General features: G+C 47.6%; 1 protein-coding gene across 1 annotated transcript in view; it reads right to left on the minus strand.

The window, feature by feature from the left end:
* The window catches only part of LOC115094346 (zinc finger protein 271-like), a 154,161-nt gene that overhangs the window by 111,092 nt on the left and 24,835 nt on the right, over nucleotides 1-18,234 (minus strand). The window contains exon 3 of the mRNA XM_029607298.1: nucleotides 16,705-16,818. Coding sequence (XP_029463158.1) covers nucleotides 16,705-16,818 — 114 coding nt within the window. The remainder of the gene's footprint in view (nucleotides 1-16,704; nucleotides 16,819-18,234) is intronic.

An 18,234-nucleotide genomic window follows, 5' to 3' on the forward strand; every position in this document is an offset into this window, starting at 1 on the left:
CCATATCACACCCATCCTGCATTTCCTTCACTGGCTTCCCATAAAATCTAGGATCACCTTCAAAGCTTTGATGATGACCCACAAGGACATTCACGGCATCGCCCATCTCAATCTAAGCTCTCAACTCCGTCTGCATACATCAGACAGACCAATCAGAAATGCATATAAAGGTTCATTATATGCCCCACCGGTCAAAACCTCACTAAGAAAGCATGCAATCTCGACAGCTGGACCCATCCTTTGGAACTCTCTGCCACCGGAGCTTCGTCAAGAACCTTGTCATCAAACATTCAAGAAACACCTCAAAACATGGCTTTTCAGACAAGCCTTCCTGGATTCCCAAGACCATTCTGACACAGGTCAAAGGACATAACAGAATATAATTGGGATTCAAGATCTCTCCTATGTCCTTCAGGGTCCCCTTTACACTCCTTTTGATATGTTCACTTGTTCTCTCATTTACACTTGTTCTCATATTTATACTTGTTCACTTGTTCTCATATTTATACTTTATTAGACCCTATGTTCTAATGTAATGCCTTTGCTGCTATTGTTATATGGTTCTTTATACTCTATTAGAAGATTTGTTTCAATGTAACGCCTTAGCCGCGATTGTTCTGTTATATTGTAAACCGATATGATTTGTTAATTTTACAAGAATGTCGGTATATAAGAATTCTAAATAAATAAATTAATTACATTTCATCTGCCATTTTGATGCCCAATTTTCCAGTCTCACAAGGTCTTCCTGCAATTTATCACAATCTGCTTGTAATTTAACTACTCTGAACAATTTGTATCATCTGCAAATTTGATTATCTCACTCGTCGTATTTCTTTCCAGATCATTTATAAATATATTGAAAAGTAAGGGTCCCAAAACAGATCCCTGAGGCTCGCCACTGCCCACTCCCTTCCACTGAGAAAATTGTCCATTTAATCCTACTCTGTTTCCTGTCTTTTAACCAGTTTGCAAGCCACAAAAGGACATCACCACCTATCCCATGACTCTTTACTTTTCCTAGAAGCCTCTCATGAGAAACTTTGTCAAACGCCTTCTGAAAATCCAAGTATACTACATCTACCAGTTCACCTTTATCCACATGTTTAACAACTCCTTCAAAAGTGTGAAGCAGATTTGTGAGGCAAGACTTACCTTGGGTAAAGCCATGCTGACTTTGTTCCATTAAACCATGTCTTTCTATATGTTCTGTGATTTTGATGTTTAGAACACTTTCCACTATTTTTCCTGGCACTGAAGTCAGGCTAACCGGTCTGTAGTTTCCCGGATCGCCCCTGGAGCCCTTTTTAAATAATGGGGTTACATTTGCTATCCTCCAGTCTTCAGTCTCCAGGTACACGGGATGATTTTTCGGACCTTCAAAGAGCACAAAAAGATGATCAGATTTTCGAAAAGAGTTAGTGACCTTCAAATACCGAAGGAGAACCCGGCGGACATCTAACAAATGAAGATCTCTTCCCATAGTGGGGACACGAACCCAATCAGGGAACCCGGGTAACTCCATGGACTGATTAACATGAAAGGCAGACACCAATTTCAGCAAAAAGGAAGGGACCGTTCGCAGGGACACCCTATCAGCCAAGATGGGAAGGAAGGGATCCCTACAGGAAAGAGCCTGCAATTCTGAAATATGCCTCACGGAACAGATGGCCACCAAGAACACCATCTTCAAGGTGAGGTCCTTTAAGAGGTTCAAAAAGGGGGGGGGGGGGGAATCAGAAGCACCCTCAACACCAGATTAAGATTCCACTCCGGGCGTAATTTACGAAGAGGACGATGAAGGTGCTTCACCCCTTTCAGCAAACGGACAATGTCCAAGTGGCTGGCTAGAGGCCAGCCACCTACCCGCCCTAGGAGACATCCCAGGGCCGAAACCTGAACACGCAGGGAACTATAAGCCAAACCTTTAGATAATCCCTGCTGCAAAAACCCCAAGACCTGAGGAATGACCATTGACAACGGCACTACATCCTGCTGGTCACACCAAACTTCAAATACCTTCCACACTTGAGTGTATGCTATAGACATCGAGGGCCACCTGGACTAAAACAGAGTGGAAATCTCCTGTTCATCCATAACCGCCACCTCTCAAACACCAGGCTGCGAGAGAGAAGTGATCCTCCTGATCCAAAAAAATAGGCCCTTGTTGCAGGTGGTTTGGCAGATGAGTTAGGCTTAGCAGGCCATCTGTCGCCAACCGTACCAGGTCCGCAAACCACGGCTACCACGGTGCCACCAGAATTACTGAACCAGGATGGTCCTCTATGCGCCAAAGAACGTGTCCGATCAGGGGCCATGGAGGAAAGGCATACAGGAGGATTCCGGTTGGCCACTTGCAGACTAGGGTGTCTACTCCTATCACCCTGATTTCCTTCTTTCGGCTGAAGAACCGGTCCATCTTGGTGTTGACACGGGTCACCATGAGGTCCAGTTGGGGAACTCCCCATCGGGCACAAATGTGATTCCAAACCTCCTGGGACAGTTCCCACTCCCCGGGATCCAGCTGTTAACGACTGAGGAAGTCCGCCTGCACGTTGTCCATGCCTACCACGTGAGAGACCGTGATGCCTTCCAGATGAAGCTTGGCCCAAGCGAAGAGGAGGTGTGCTTCCTGTGCCATGGCTGGACTCCTGGTTCCTCCCTGGCGAATGAGATGTGTCATCGTGGTGGCGTTGTCAGAGAAGACTCGAACCATTCTCTCCTGCACCAGGGACTGGAATGGCAACAACGCTTTGCGGACTGCCCTTGTCTCTAGGCGATTGATAGACCACAACCGTTCATGTAAGGACCAGGTTCCCTGCACCGCATGACTGAGGTACACTGCTCCCCAGCCTTGAAGGCTCGCATCCGTTGTCAAGATCACCCAATCCAGGACTTCGAGGGGCATCCCCTTCTGTAAGATGTCTTCCGACAGCCACCATCGCAGACTGGACCTGAATCGCTGCGACAAAGGCAGGGGCAACTGGTATTGCTCCGACACTGGGTCCCACCGCGACAGTAGATCTCTCTGCAACAGTCTCAGGGTGAACAAAGGCCCAAGGCACCAATTCCAATGTCGAAGCCATGAACCCCAGAACTTGTAGGTAATCCCGCATTCTGGGGATGGGAAGCTGTAACAAGAGATGCACTTGTTGCTGCAACTTGTACATCCTGTCGTTCATGAGAAACACCCTGCCCTGGAGGGTGTCGAAACAAGCTCCCAAATACTCCAGACACTGTGACAAGAGTCAGATGACTTTTCGCTTCGTTGATTACTCAGCCTAGGGTCTGGAGACAATGGATCGCACGAAGAACCATCTGCTCGCCTTTCTGTTCTGACTTGGCTCGAATCCGCCAATCGTCGAGGTAAGGATGGACCATTATCCCTTCCTTCCAGAGGGTCATTGCCACCACGACCATCACCTTGGTAAAGGTGCACAGGGCCATCGCCAGTTCGAACGGCAGCACCCAGAACTGAAAATGCTGATCCTGGATCTTGAATCATAGGTATCTCTGGTGAGCGCTGCGAATCGGGATGTGTAGATAAGCCTCGGTGAGATCCAAGGAGACGAGGAACTCTCCCTTTCGAAACGCTGCGATGACTGTTTGAAGTGTTTCCATTCAAAAATGGGGCACTTTCAAGCAGCAATTCACCTTCTGTAGGTCCAGGATGGGTCGGAAAGTGCCCTCCCTTTTTGGGAACCATGAAATAAATGGAGTACCATCCCCTCCCCCCGGACGGCATGGGGACGATTGCCTTCAGGGCCAGCAATCTTTGTAGAGTGTCTGCCATGGCTCGCTTGTTGGGGGAAACTCATCGCGATTCCACAAAGGCCGGCATGAAAGACCAAGAAAATTCTAAGGCGTAACCTTCTTTTACCACCTCTAACCCCCAGCGATCTGAGGTGATCCTGGCCCACTCCTCATTCGAGGAGTGGACGGGCTTGATTTCATTGGGCAGACTTCCCAGTTCCCTGACCGAAACCATCTCTGGCAGGACGACTGAAGCCATGAAGACTGTGTACGGAAAGAGGTCTGTCTGGAACCAGAGGGTGGAACACTCCTCCCCAACCTGCTTTTTTGGAAATCCTGAAAACTTCCCTTGAAAAGGCAGACTGCACAGTTGCGACTTGGAGGAAGCATCTGCTGCCCAATTGCGGAGCCATAGGAGTCGCCGAGCCGCCACCGAGAAGACCATAGTCCGGGCCACCGAAAGCACCAAGTCATATAAGGCATCCGCCACATATGCTACCGCTGCCTCCAGACGAGCCGCCTGAAAAGCTAACAAAGTCCCAGAAGATAATGGGTCCTGTGGTTTTTTAATCCAACATAAACGTGCTCTTTGCATCATGCTGGCACACACCGCCGCCCGAAGTCCTAAGGAGGACACCTCAAACACCCGCTTCAGATGCAGCTCCAGCTTGCAGTCCTGCACATCTATGAGAGCAGCCACTCCCGCCACTGGAATGGTCATCTTCTTGGTCACCGCTGATACACACACATCCACCTTAGGTACCCTGAGGTGCTCTAAATGTTCCTCCATTAGCAGGTAGAGTTTTTGCATCGCCTGGCCAACCTTAAGCCCCGCCTCCGGGGCTTCCCACTCCCGGCTGATGAGCTTTTGAATCTTCTTTGGGATGGGAAAAGCACTAGGTGGACCCCTGAGACAGTCCAGAACTGGGTTCACTCCCTCGCTGTCTGAATCTTCCAGCGAGGGTCTCACCCCCAATTCCTTAAGCACCTGGGGAATAAGGGGGCGCAATTCCTCCCTCTTAAACAACCAGACTACGCAGGGGTCGTCCCCCTCTGCATTAGGTTCCACCGGATCCTGATTGTCATCGCCCGTATCTACGTCTGGAGGGACCTCACCCTGATCTGCATTGGTGTCCCTCAGGGACGGAGTGGAGTTGTTCTCCTGCTAGTCGACTGCACCTGCTAGATCCTCCAGAGCCAAAGATGCCCAGGACGGACGACTGTCAGTTCGCAGATGGGGATGCTTGGGAACTCCCATGCTCCCATCCTGGGCTCTGCACTTCGCGAGCTTCCGAGCCAGAAATGCTTCATGCATGAGCAGCACAAATTCCGGTGAAAATCCCCCCAGTCCAGTCTCTGCTACAATCAGTGTCTGCGTCTCTCGATTCCTCTGGTCTTGGAGTCCGCGCAGTGGGGGAGGGTCATCCTGGGAGACCTTTTCCACAGGGTGCGCAGTGGGGGTTGGGCTCCTTCTGTTAGACCCAGCCGCTGAGCTGACCTGCATGCAGCCTTTTTAGGCTTGGTCCTCTTGTCTGAGGCCCCTTCTCCACCCAGTGCACAGTGACAAGGGGGTCTAAATAAGTTGACCATATCCCACAAGCCTTACAGGGTTCCAGAGGAGTTTCTGCCATGTTCCTCCTGCAAAAAGGGGCATATAACTGCCCCCCCCTCGCCCCGGAAGAAAACAGGTGCTGCCACCCAGCCCTGGTGACACCCACCAAAAATGCCTCGAAAATCAGCCCCAGAATGCTGGAGAGCCGTGTAAGAGGTAGAAAACCTCCCCCCCAAAAAACAAAATGGCCACCGCGGTAAAAATAGCTCCGGAGCCGGCGGTAAAAATGAGGCAGGGAACCTAAAAACGTCCTCGGGGGTTCTTACCAGGGCTGAAACACACTCCCCTCCTCTTCAGGGGTCTGACTGGCTCTGCACCACCGGGCAGACATTTACCCCGGGACCACAGTGAACTTGGAGCTGGTTTTGTTTTTACACAAAAACCTTTAACTTCTAGTAACAGAAAAAAATAAAACCTAAAGCTAGGAATAATAGAAAAAAAATCCCCAAAGGGGCTACTTCCCTGTACCGCAGACACTAAGGGGGAGCCTTCAGGTCGCTGAGGGAGCCAGTCACCTGGCTATCAGGGGACCCGGAACCACACAGGCTAGCACCGCTAGTTCGCCCAGCTCTACCTGAGGGATGGTCCAGACACTGAACCTAGCACCTCAGGGAGCAAGAAAAATCCATCTCACACAGAGCTGCAGTTATACACGAGCACCATCTGCTGGAGTCATAGAAATACAGATGAGCCGCAGGTGGCACACGTGGGATACCAGTGCTTCGAAGCTTTGTTCTTTGACTCCTTCTGCTGGTGGGAGTGCATAACCCACTGGTCTGGACTGGTCTGGGTATGTACAAGAACGCTTTATCGATGACGTGGAACACTGTTCCACATGCAGGGATCCAGTAAGGAGCCATGATGTGGGTAATTCTCCCTAGTAGGGGATCCCCAAGGTTAGAAGAGAGGACCAAAGGACATGGGAATCTGGAGGTGTTCCACAAGAGCCTTCATAAAGAAGTTTCCACCTGCCCCAGAATCTACTAGGGTTAGCATGGTGAAGTCCTGGTTGTCCACCGAGAGTGTCACAAGAAGTGTAAATAGGGGAGCTGGAGAGGTGAGGCCTAGAATCAGTCCCCCACTGCATCCTAGGCATGAGAGTTTACCGGCCTTACTGGGCAGCGGGCTATTACGTGGCCTGCCTCTCCACAGTAAAGAGAGTCTGGCCTGGTGGCACCGGAGGTGTTCTTCAGGTGTTAGCCGGCCATGACTCAGTTGCATTAGCTCCTCCATCAGGGTTCCAGGAGAAGAGAAGGCTTTCGGAGGAGAAGGACGCAGAGGATGGTGTACGACGGTCGTGAGTCTCCTGTGAGTGTAACTCCCGATTCCACTCCTGGAGTTGATGATCAATCCTCCTGGCCAAGTCAGTGAGGGAGTCTAGGGAGCCAGGAAAATTGTGAGCTGCCAGTTCATCCTTAATATGGGATGATAGTCCATGCAGGAAAATGGAATGGAGACAATCCTCACCCCAAATAGAGTTCCATAGGCAAGGTACAGAATTCTGTGGTGTAGTCAGAGAGGGAACGATTGCCCTGATGGATATGGAGGAGATCAGAACCAGAAGTAGCCTTATGGCCCGGGTCATCGAACACAGCCTTGAAGACTTCCAAAAACCGCTGAAGGTCCCGCAGGATGGGGTTGGAACGTTCCCACAAAGGGGAGAATGTAGGTAGTAACTTCATTCGGAAGCAACACCAATTGGAGGCAAAAATGTGTTACACTAGTTGAGGAACCTCCACAAAGTTGAGGCTCATGAGAATAGTGGGGAGGAGGTGGAAGCGATATGACGGAGTGCGGAGGAGCCACAGGAACCTGTGTTGATGGGGGGTATTCCCAAAGGAATAGAGGAGTCTAGGTGGGCAATGAGATGCTTCATAGAGGCTGCTAGAACTTCCAGAAAAAGCTGCTGCTCCTGAAGTTTCTGGGCCAGGCATGGAATGGCTTGCAGGGTGGAGACCTCCGCTGGGTCCATGGCCTTGGCAATCTGTGCTGGTGGGCCCTGGACCAATGGGGAGTTGATGCTACCTCTCCGGAGGAGCACCACAGGTTCCCACTGTCAGTAGGCGAGGCTGGTGGAAGCAGAGGCCCAAATGGAGCTTCACCAATACCAGCCCAAATCCCCTTAGGCTGAGCCTTCGGGTGCCGGGGCCGGCTGGTCTTAGGTGGGGACTCTGTGGAGGTGGAAGTTGGAGCTTTGCAGGCAGCATGCCAGAGGGTCGGTTGTGGAACTGTCAGGGGTTCAGAGAAGACAGCGAAGAGGTGATACAGGCCAAGGTCAGGGGCATGCAGTGAAGCTCAAGATCAGAGTCTAGGCAGGCAGGAAGAAGCAAAGGTCAATGTCCAGACCAGTGTCAAGCCAAGATGAGTCTGAAGGGAAGGAAGGAAGAAGGCAAGGAGCACAGAAGGCAGGAAGGAACTCAGGCAAACCACTGCTTCAGAAGGAGAAGACCTATTGCCAAGGCAAAGGCTGAAGGCAGGGAGCAGCCTTAAACAGTCCCAGGGCACAATCCAGTGGGAGCACAGAAAGGAGAGGTGGCTGAAAGGAATCACTAAGTTTTGCTTGATTAAAAAAAAAAAAAGAATTTAAGTATTGGGGAGAAGCAAACTATTGGGGTATATTATTTAGTGTTTGTGCTTTTAATAGTCAGTAAGGCAGCTAATAAACAGAAGTTAAGAGTGTGTGTATTTCCAACCCTCCCACCCCTCACCGACCAAACAACTCATCCTTTAATTTATAGGCAGGTGCCACTTTCACACTATAAAAAAAAAAAAAAATCAAATCAGGCTTTCAACTTCATGAATTCCCTACACCTTGAGAGTTTGATTATTCCCCAGTAAGCCACTATCAGACATATAGTGAATTCACCAATACACTTAAAGGACACTAATTAAACATATTCCTACTCCCATAGCAGCCTAAAAATTAACTAGGAACTGAACAAATCTGAGATGAAGGCAGCAGTCCAGCAGCAAGAGGGGGGCTTCCCAGTATTTTGCATTGAGTGTCACTTGCATGATTTTTTTACCCGCCGGTGAGAAGTTGTAACGGTGCATCCAATGCAAAGAGCTCCGGACTCTCGGAGAATGAATCCGATCTTTGGAGGCTAGAGTGGCAGACCTGGAGGAGCTGAGGCAGACAGAGGTATACATAGATGAGACAGCAAATGTTGCTTACCTGTAACAGGTGTTCTCACAGGACAGCAAGATGTTAGTCCTCACATATGGGTGACATCACAGGATGGAGCCCAATCACGGAACGCTTTTGTCAAAGTTTCCAGAACTTTGACTGGCCCCTACTGGGCATGCCCAGCATAGCACTAACCCTGCAGCCAGCAGGGGGTCCCCCTTCAATCTTGTTTGAAAGCTACAGGCAGTGCCGAAAAATAAATTAATAAAACGTTACGAACCCAACACCGCGGGGCTGCGGGCGGGTTTCGTGAGGACTAACATCCTGCTGTCCTGTGAACACCTGTTACAGGTAAGCAACATTTGCTTTCTCACAGGACAAGCAGGATGGTAGTCCTCACATATGGGTGAGTACCGAGCTGAGGATGTCCGAACATGCACCAAATGTACCCAAAGGCATGCAACAGGCACAAAAACTGGGGTGGAATTTGGTAGAGGGCATCCTGAACCCAACCGGGCAGGCAGAAGGGTGTTGGTACTTCACGTTGGAAATAAGTTACAAAGGACAGACTGGAAGATGGAATCTTGTCTTTCAGCTTTGTCCAAGCAATAGTGGACTGAAAAGGTATGGAGAGAACTCCAGGTGGCAGCCCTGCAAATGTCAGGAAGTGGCACTGAGCGTAGGTGCGCTACTGAAGCCGCCATGGCCCTCACAGAGTGTGCTTTAACACGGTCTTGAAATGGAATGCCCGCTTGCTGATAGCAAAAGGATATGCAGTCCGCCAACCAGGAGGAGAGAGTCTGCTTACCCACAGGCTGCCCTAATTTGTTACGGTGGAAAGAGACGAACAATTGAGTGCTTTTCCTGCGGGCAGCTGTACGATCTAGATAAAATGCTAGAGCCCGTTTACAGTCAAGGGTATGCAGAGCCTGCTCTCCTGGATTGGAATGGGGCCTGGGAAAAAAGGTAGGTAGTATGATGGATTGATTGAGGTGAAAATCCGAGACTACCTTAGGTAAGAATTTAGGGCGAGTGCTCCACCGACAGTACCCCGGACCTCTCTATCCCCAGCTTGGTCCCTACTCAATTGGGCACCTCGGGGAAAGCCGCTGGCTTCAATATGGACCCAGGAACCTTTTCCTGCTTAGAATTCTTTAAAGGGCTGCAAACCTTTGTCCAGGCACAATCAGTGCCACCGGTGCCACAGCCTCCACCAGAAGACCAGAACCTTCCAGGCCCCTCCCGGCCTCCCCAAGACGTGCCCCCTCCGGACAAAAGCCTCCTCTTAGGGGACACAGACACCTCTGAGGAAGAACCAGAATCCCTGGAGGAAAGAGAAATCCCTCCAGGAACGGAACCATACCGAACCATGATGCGTTTCTTCTCCAGAGACGAGTTACCACACCTCGTGTCTCTGAGTTTGAAGGAACTGGCCATCCCAGGCACAAGCGCCACAGCGGAGCCAAAGACTAACCTTCTGGTTGGTCTCCCTCAGGCCTCACGCCATTTCCCATTGCTAGAGGCCGTACAATTGATCGATTTTGAATGGAACACCCCGGAGGCCAGTTTCAAAGGAGGACGGGCCTAGAAGCCCTATATCCATGGAAGCCCTCAGCCAAAGAACTCCTGGTGTTCTTTGGTGGTGTTCTTTGGTGTTCCCCCAAAGTAGACGCCATGGTCTGCGCTGTCATGAAGTGCACTACCATTCCAGTTGAGGGAGGAGGAGCAGCACTCAAGGATGCCCAGGACAAACGTCAGGAATCCATCCTTAAACAGTCATTTGATGAAGCAACTATGACACTACAGATCACTGCCTGCTGTGCCGTGGTGACACGGGCCTACTTATCACTTGCCAGGAACGCTACCACACCCGTCAAAAAACATTAGAACCAGCGATATCCTTCCTCACGGATGCGACATCCGACCTGGTGCTCACTTCAGCCAGGGGCGTCTCAGCCATTGTGGCAGCCAGAAGACAACTCTGGCTCTGAAGCTGGTCAGCAGACGCGACCTCCAAGACGAAACTCACGAGAATGCCCTTTAAAGGAGCCTCTCTGTTCGGAAGCGAACTGGAGAAATTAGCCGACAAATGGGGTGAAACCCCAGTACCTCGGCTACCGGATGACAAGAACAAAAGAAGCCATCGCCCCTCTCCCCGAACATGCAAGGGCAGAGGATCACAGCGCTTCAGACCGTACAAGAATGCATACAAGCACCTTGCCCCACAGGCAGAGGCCAGTCCTTTCGGAACAAACACAACAAGAGGGCAGCCGACTCAGGTCCATGCCCCAGCCGCACCCCACAATGAGAATCAACAGACCCATGCACAGGAAGAAGCCATAGGGGGCAGACTTGCCCTATTCTACCAAAGATGGGTCAAGATAACATTGGACAAGTGGGTCCTAACCATCATTCGAGAGGGATACTATCTGGACTTCCACAGCATCCCCCCAGACAAACTAGAGAAATCCCCATGCCACTCCCCCTCCAAGAGGATGGCAGTGGAAACCACACTGACAAAATTGCTCTCCCTAGAGGCTAACACACCGGTGCCCATGCACCAACGAAATACTGGGCACTATTCCATCTATTTTATCGTCCCCAAGAAAGAGGGAACGTTCCAGCCCATCCTGGACCTAAAGTCTGTCAACCGCTACCTTCCACATGGAAACCCTATGTTCGGGTCATAAGGGCAGTACAGCCGGGAGAATTTCTGACCTTCCTGGATCTGTCAGAAGCATATCTGCACATACTGGTCCATCACGACCACCAGCACTTCCTACGCTTCATGATCATGGGCCACCACTACCAGTTCCGGGCGCTACCCTTCGGACTAGCTACTGCCCCTCTGACGTTCACCAAAATCATGGTGGTAGTGGCATTGATACCGAGGAAAGCAGGAATCATCGTACACCCTTAACCTGGACGATTGGCTGATCAGAGCAAAATCTCCAGAAGAAAGTCATCAGGCGACCACCAGAGTCGAGAACTTACTACAGGATCTCGGGTGGGCTGTCAACACAACCAAGAGCTGCCTGCAGCCCTCCCAATCACTAGAATACCTGGGAGTCTGTTTCGACACCCAGCAAGACAAGGTTGTCCTTCCCCTTACAAGGAGAAAGAAATTGATGGACCAGTTGAGAAAACTGATGAACGGTGCTCGCCCCACGGTATGGGACTACCTCCAAGACCTCGGCCTCATGACATCGACCCTAGAAGTCGTCCCATAGGCAAGGGCCCACATGCGACCGCTACAACGTTCCCTACTATCATGATGGAACCCGATGTCCTAGGACTACACCGTTTGCCTCCAGCTACCGGCGGATGTACGGATCCAGCTCCTATGGTGGCTACAAGAGACCATCTGAGCAAGGGAGTAAGGCTATCCCCACTGACCTGGGTCTTGCTCACCACGGATGCAAGCCTACGAGGATGGGGAGCCCACTGCCAAGAACTGACCGCCCAGGGGCAATGGGACAAGGAAGAGTCGGTATGGAACATCAACCGACTGGAAGCCCGAGCAGTCAGACTAGCCTGCCTGTGATTCAGCCACAGACTCCAGGGAGAATCGGTCAGAGTCCTGTCGGACAACGCCACAGCAGTGCCCTACATCAACCGCCAGAGAAGAACCAGAAGCCAACAGGTGTCCCTGGAAATAAACCCCCTGAGATCCCCTAAACAGACCCCCTAATGAGACCTTCAGGGACATAGTAGCCAAGTCCCAAATCCAGTCTGGCAGCCCTAGTGCTGCCTTGGATCAAAAAGGTCTCTAGGTAGGATAACATCACCCTGGTGTAGCAGGAAGTGATCCTGTAGCAAGCACCTGCTCTCCAGGTGATGTATTGTCCTCTCGCACTGAGGACAAGTCTCCCAGGGCTACTGCCCAGGAGGGAAGGGTTAGGCCAGCCATCATAGTTGGTGATTCGATTATTAGAAATTTAGATAGCAGGGTGGCTGGTGGACGTGAGGACTGCCTGGTAACTTGCCTGCCGGGTGCGAAGGTGGCAGACCTCAGACGTCACCTAGATAGGATTATAGACAGTGCTGGGGAGGAGCTGGCTGTTGTGGTACATGTGGGCACCAACGACATAGGAAAATGTGGGAGAGAGGTTCTGGAAGCCAAATTTAGGATTTTAGGTAGGAAGCTAAAATCCAGAACCTCCAGGGTGGCATTCTCTGAAATGCTTCCTGTTCCACGTGCAGGTCCCCAGAGGCAGGCAGAGTTCCAAAGTTTCAATGCATGGATGAGACGATGGTGCAGGGAAGAGGGATTCAGCTTTGTAAGGAACTGGGGAAACTTTTGGGGAAAGGGGAGACTTTTCCGAAAGGATGGGCTCCACCTTAACCAGAGTGGAACCAAGCTGCTGGCACTAACTTTCAAAAAGGAGATAGAGCAGCTTTTAAACTAGAACAAGGGGGAAAGCAGTCACTCAGCAGTGCATGGTTCGGAGAAATGTATCCTTGAAGGATACTAATGAAACAGGAGAGTTAGGGCATCCCAACAGAGAGGTTCCATTAAAAGCAAACATAGTCCATATGCCTATACGTAAAAAAAAAAAAAAAAAATCACCAAAGCTAATGATTTCCGAATTATCCCAAACAACCGAAAAGCAGGTTGTTAAACAAAAAACACATTTTGAAATGTCTGTATGCCAATGCCAGAAGTCTAAGTAGTAAGATGGGAGAGTTAGAGTGTATAGCAGCAAATGATGAGATTGACATAATTGGCATCACAGAGACTTGGTGGAAGGAGGATAACCAATGGGACAGTGCTATATCAGGGTACAAATTATATCGCAATGATAGGGAGGATCAACTTGGCGGGGTGTGGCACTTTATGTCCGGGAGAGTATAGAGTCCAACAAGATAAAGATCATACAAGAGACTAAATGCTCAGTAGAATCTATATGGGTAGAAATCCCATATGTGTTGGGTAAGAGTACAGTGAGAGGAGTATACTACCGTCCACCTGGACAAAATGGTCAGACAGATGATGAAATGCTAAGATAAATCAGGGAAGCAAACCAATTTGGCAGTGCAATAATAATGGGAGATTTCAATTACCCCAATATTGACTGGGTAAATGTAACATCAGGACTTGCTAGAGACAAACTTCCTGGATGTAATAAATGATTGCTTCATGGAGCAATTGGTTCAGGAACCAACAAGAGAGGGATCTATTTTAGATTTAATTCTTAGTGGAACGCAGGATTTGGTGAGAGAGGTAATGGTGGTGGGGCCACTTGGCAACAGTGATCATAACATGATCAAATTTAAACTAATAACTGCAAGGGGGACAATAAGTAAATCTGCAGCTCTAACACTAAATTTTAAAAAGGGAAACTTTGATAAAATGAGGAAAATAGAAAAAAACTGAAAGGTGCAGCTGCAAAGATTAAGTGTTCAACAGGCTTGGGCATTGTTTAAAAATACAATCCCAGAGGCGCAGTCCATATGTATTCCACGCATTAAGAAGTGTGGAAGGAAGGCAAAACGATTACCATCATGGTTAAAAGGTGAGGTGAAAGAGGCTATTTTAGCCAAAAAAAAATCCTTCAAAAATTGGAAGAAGGATCCATCTGAAGAAAATAGGATAAAACATAAGCATTGTCAAGTTAAGCGTAAAACATTGATAAGACAGGCGAAGAGAGAATTTGAAATGAAGTTGGCCATAGAGGTAAAAACTCATAATAAAAACTTTTTAAAATATATCCAAAGCAAGAAATCTGTGAGGGAATCTGTTGGACCATTAGATGACCGAGGGGTTAAAGGGTCTCTTAGGGAAGATAAGGCCATTGCAGTAAGACTAAATGAATTCTTTGCTTCAGTATTTACTAATGAGGATGTTGGGGAGATACCAGTTCCGGAGATGGTTTTCAGGGGTGATGAGTCAGACGAACTGAACGAAAATCACTGTGAACCTGGAAGATGTAGTAGGCCAGACTGACAAACTAAAGAGTAGCAAATCACCTGGACCGGATGGTATGCATCCTAGAGTACTGAAGGAACTCAAAAATGAAATTTCTGATCTATTAGTTAAAATTTGTAACCTATCATTAAAATCATCCATTGTACCTGAAGACTGGAGGGTGGCCAATGTAACCCCAATATTTAAAAAAGGCTCCAGGGGCGATCCGGGTAACTATAGACCAGTAAGCCTAACTTCAGTGCTGGAAAAAATAGTGGAAACTATTCTCAAGATCAAAATCGTAGAGCATATAGAAAGACATGGTTTAATGGAACACAGTCAACACGGATTTACGCAAGGGAAGTCTTGTCTAACAAATCTGCTTCATTTTTTTGAAGGGGTTAATAAACCTGTGGATAAAGTTGAACTGGTAGATGTAGTGTATTTGGATATTCAGAAGGTGTTTGACAAAGTCCCTCATGAGAGGCTTCTACGAAAACTAAAAAGTCATGGGATAGGAGGCGATGTCCTTTCGTAGATTACAAACTGGCTAAAACACAGGAAACAGAGTAGGATTAAATTGACACTTTTCTCAGTGGAGGGGAGTGCCTCAGGCATCTGTACTGGGACCCATGCTTTTCAACATATTTATAAATGATCTGGAAAAGAATACGATGAGTGAGGTAATGAAATTTGCAGTTGATACAAAATTATTCAGAGTAGTTAAATCACAAACTGAGTTTGATAAATTGCAGGAAGACCTTGTGAGACTGGAAAATTAGGCATCCAAATGGCAGATGAAATTTAATATTGGTAAGTGCAAGGTGATGCATATAGGGAAAAATAACCCATGTTATAGTTACACAAAGTTAGGCTCCATATTAGGAGCTACCACCCAAGAAAGATCTAGGCATCATAGTGGATAACACTATGTTGGGAATTATTAGAAAGGGAATGGTGAATAAAACAGAAAAATGTCATAATGCCTCTGTACTGCTCCATGTTGAGACCGCACCTTGAATACTGTGTACAATTCTGGTCACCGCATCTCAAAAAATATATAGTCACGATGGAGAAGGTACAGAGAAGGGAGACCAAAATGATAAAGTGGATGGAACAGCTCCCCTATGAGGAAAGAGTAAAGATGTTAGGATTGTTCAGCTTGGAGAAGAGACGGCTGAGGGGGGATATGATAAGAGGTGTTTAAAATCATGAGAGGTCTAGAACGGGTAAATTTGAATCGATTATTTACTCTATCGGATAACAGAAGGACTAGGGGGCACTCCATGAAGTCAGCATGTGGCACATTTAAAACTAAATCGGAGAAAATTCTTTTTTACTCAACGCACAATTAAACTCTGGAATTTGTTGCCAGAGGATGTGGTTAGTGCAGTTAGTGTAGCCGGGTTTTAAAAAGGATTGGATAAGTTTTTGGAGGAGAAGTCCATTAACTGCTATTAATCAAGTTGACTCAGAAAATAGCCACTGCTATTACCAGCAACAGTAGCATGGGATAGACTTAGTTTTTGGGTACTTGCCAGGTTCTTATGGCCTGGATTGGCCACTGTTGGAAACAGGATGCTGGGCTTGATGGACCCTTGGTCTGACCCGGTATGGCACGTTCTTATGGCAAATGTCATCAGCAAGGGCCGTGGGGCTTTTCCCGCCACAGGCCCTTTAAATTCTGAAAAGAGGCGCGTGCGCGCAGCCTAGGAGGTTGGGTGCAGAAGCACAACACTGGCGGAATTCCCCAGCGTCGGCGGCACCCAGAGCCGCATGGGACCATAAGTGGTTCGATGGTGGCAGTGGCACTGGCACTCATTGCGGCAAAGGTAAGGGGCAGCTGCGGTGGCTCCCAGCTGCTACAAGGGAGCCCGAGATGGGTTCAGCCACGGCAGCAAAGCATCAGATAAGTGAAGCCGCCTGTGGACTCAATTGGTTTAGACCATCTGTTCTGCCTGAAGTTGAATAGAGAGGGAGGCCAAGACCCCCAGTTGTGCTGAAGCAGATAGATGTTAGCCGTAAAGAAACATTCCAGTGCCATTCTCCAACAAAATAGTCTAAATAAAGTACTGTTCATTTTTTTATGAATATTTTCTTCAATTTCCTATTGGTCCTACTTCTTGTACCTCTGTACAGCACAAGGAATTCAGAGAAGGATTTCTATATATCTAGAAGTTATACAACAGAGTCTAAGAATAGATATCACTGTAATCCTTAGCATAATTAAAAGGATGTCAGTGACAGAGAGATCTCTTGACTGTCCTTTCAAATACAAAGGATTTAAATATCAATTTCACTCACTTGTGATGGCTTCATTAATATGTTCTCTTTCATCAAAGGCATGAGGACCACTGTAATATGCAGCTTCCTTCTGCTGAATCCTAAACAAAGTTTCAGGATGGACAATCTTATAGCCTATTGGAAAAAAAAACATTCATAATTCATTTAGGGTGTGCCGTTTTGGTTGCCTCAGTTTTAGAAGAATATGAATTCAAACTTCAACAAATAACATCAAACCCAATTTGCATCCCCACATTTCCACTCAAGCCCTCCCCCACCCACCATGATCATCACTTCTCCACCTCCACCATACCAGCCTTAGCCATTAATTCTGCTTGGCTCCTTCACCACTTTCCTCCTCCAACAGAAATGTATGGGTGCTGCTGAAAACAGCCAAGGAAAAAAAAAAAAAAAAAAGAATACAGTTGTGTGGGACTGCGAGCTGAGGTACGCTCCCAATTCCCATGGCAATTCCACCTCTTCTTTTCACAGGAGGAGGGAGGAGCAGGATTGCCTCAAGGACTATAAACTTGTGTCAACACCCAGTCACTGTTCTTTCTGGCTCTATCCAGCAGCAACCATCCTGCAATCTCAGGAATACCATTCACATTTTGCAAGCAGTATTCTTGAGGGTTGTATGGATGAAGATCAAGGTATTTGGAAAGAAGAAAAAAAAATCTGCAAGAGGATGGAGCAATTATCAGGTGAGACCAAGACGATGTACAATGTTCATTATGCAGCTTAAAGAAAATGATATGAGATCACAATTATTTGTGTCATTAAAGGGACTGTTCAAAACTGATGCAACTGGTACAACCAGCCAACACGGGTTAAAACTAAGCAAGGGTAAATCTAGTTTAACAATCAAATGAAACCATGTCTGCAGAACAGGTGAAAATGCATAGAATCTACCATGCTATCTGATAGATGTATTTTCAAAAGAGAATTAAAAAAATTATTTACTACTGACAATATATACAGGGATGCAAGAAATTGTGTGTCTAGAAGGTGGCTGTCTTGCTTTATTTTTCCTGGGAATTTCAATGTTAAAAATTCTGTGGAAAAATGACTTTTCCACTGATTTTTCTCCTTTGTATTATAACAGTCATTTTTTCCTGCTGATTTTTTGTTATAACATTGAAATTCCCAGGAAAAACAAAATAAAAGCTAGAAATGAAGGTCCCTATGTATATATCATTCATTCTAAAAACAAAGGGGTGAATTGTTATTCAGGTGAGTCAAATGAATAGTTTAAAATGCTGCCCTAGATTTGAAAATTCTCTCTTCAGGAGGTCTAATAGTTTGCTAAAGCGCATATGAGGCGTTTGGTACCAACTCACTTTTGAGCCACAGAACGCATTATCAGCCTTATTAAAAAATGCATAGGCCTCATCCTCTCAAACATACAAGGAGGTGCACAGACCAGGCTTTATGAATGTCAGCATGTTTATTCATACTTGATAGACTACCTATAAAAAACAAAAGCCAGACCTAGACAGTTTATAGAAAAATACATTTCATAAAATAAGATATACATAAAACAAATTTCTA

The sequence above is a fragment of the Rhinatrema bivittatum genome, chromosome 6 (genome assembly GCF_901001135.1).
Source record: "Rhinatrema bivittatum chromosome 6, aRhiBiv1.1, whole genome shotgun sequence".
Taxonomy (NCBI): domain Eukaryota; kingdom Metazoa; phylum Chordata; class Amphibia; order Gymnophiona; family Rhinatrematidae; genus Rhinatrema; species Rhinatrema bivittatum.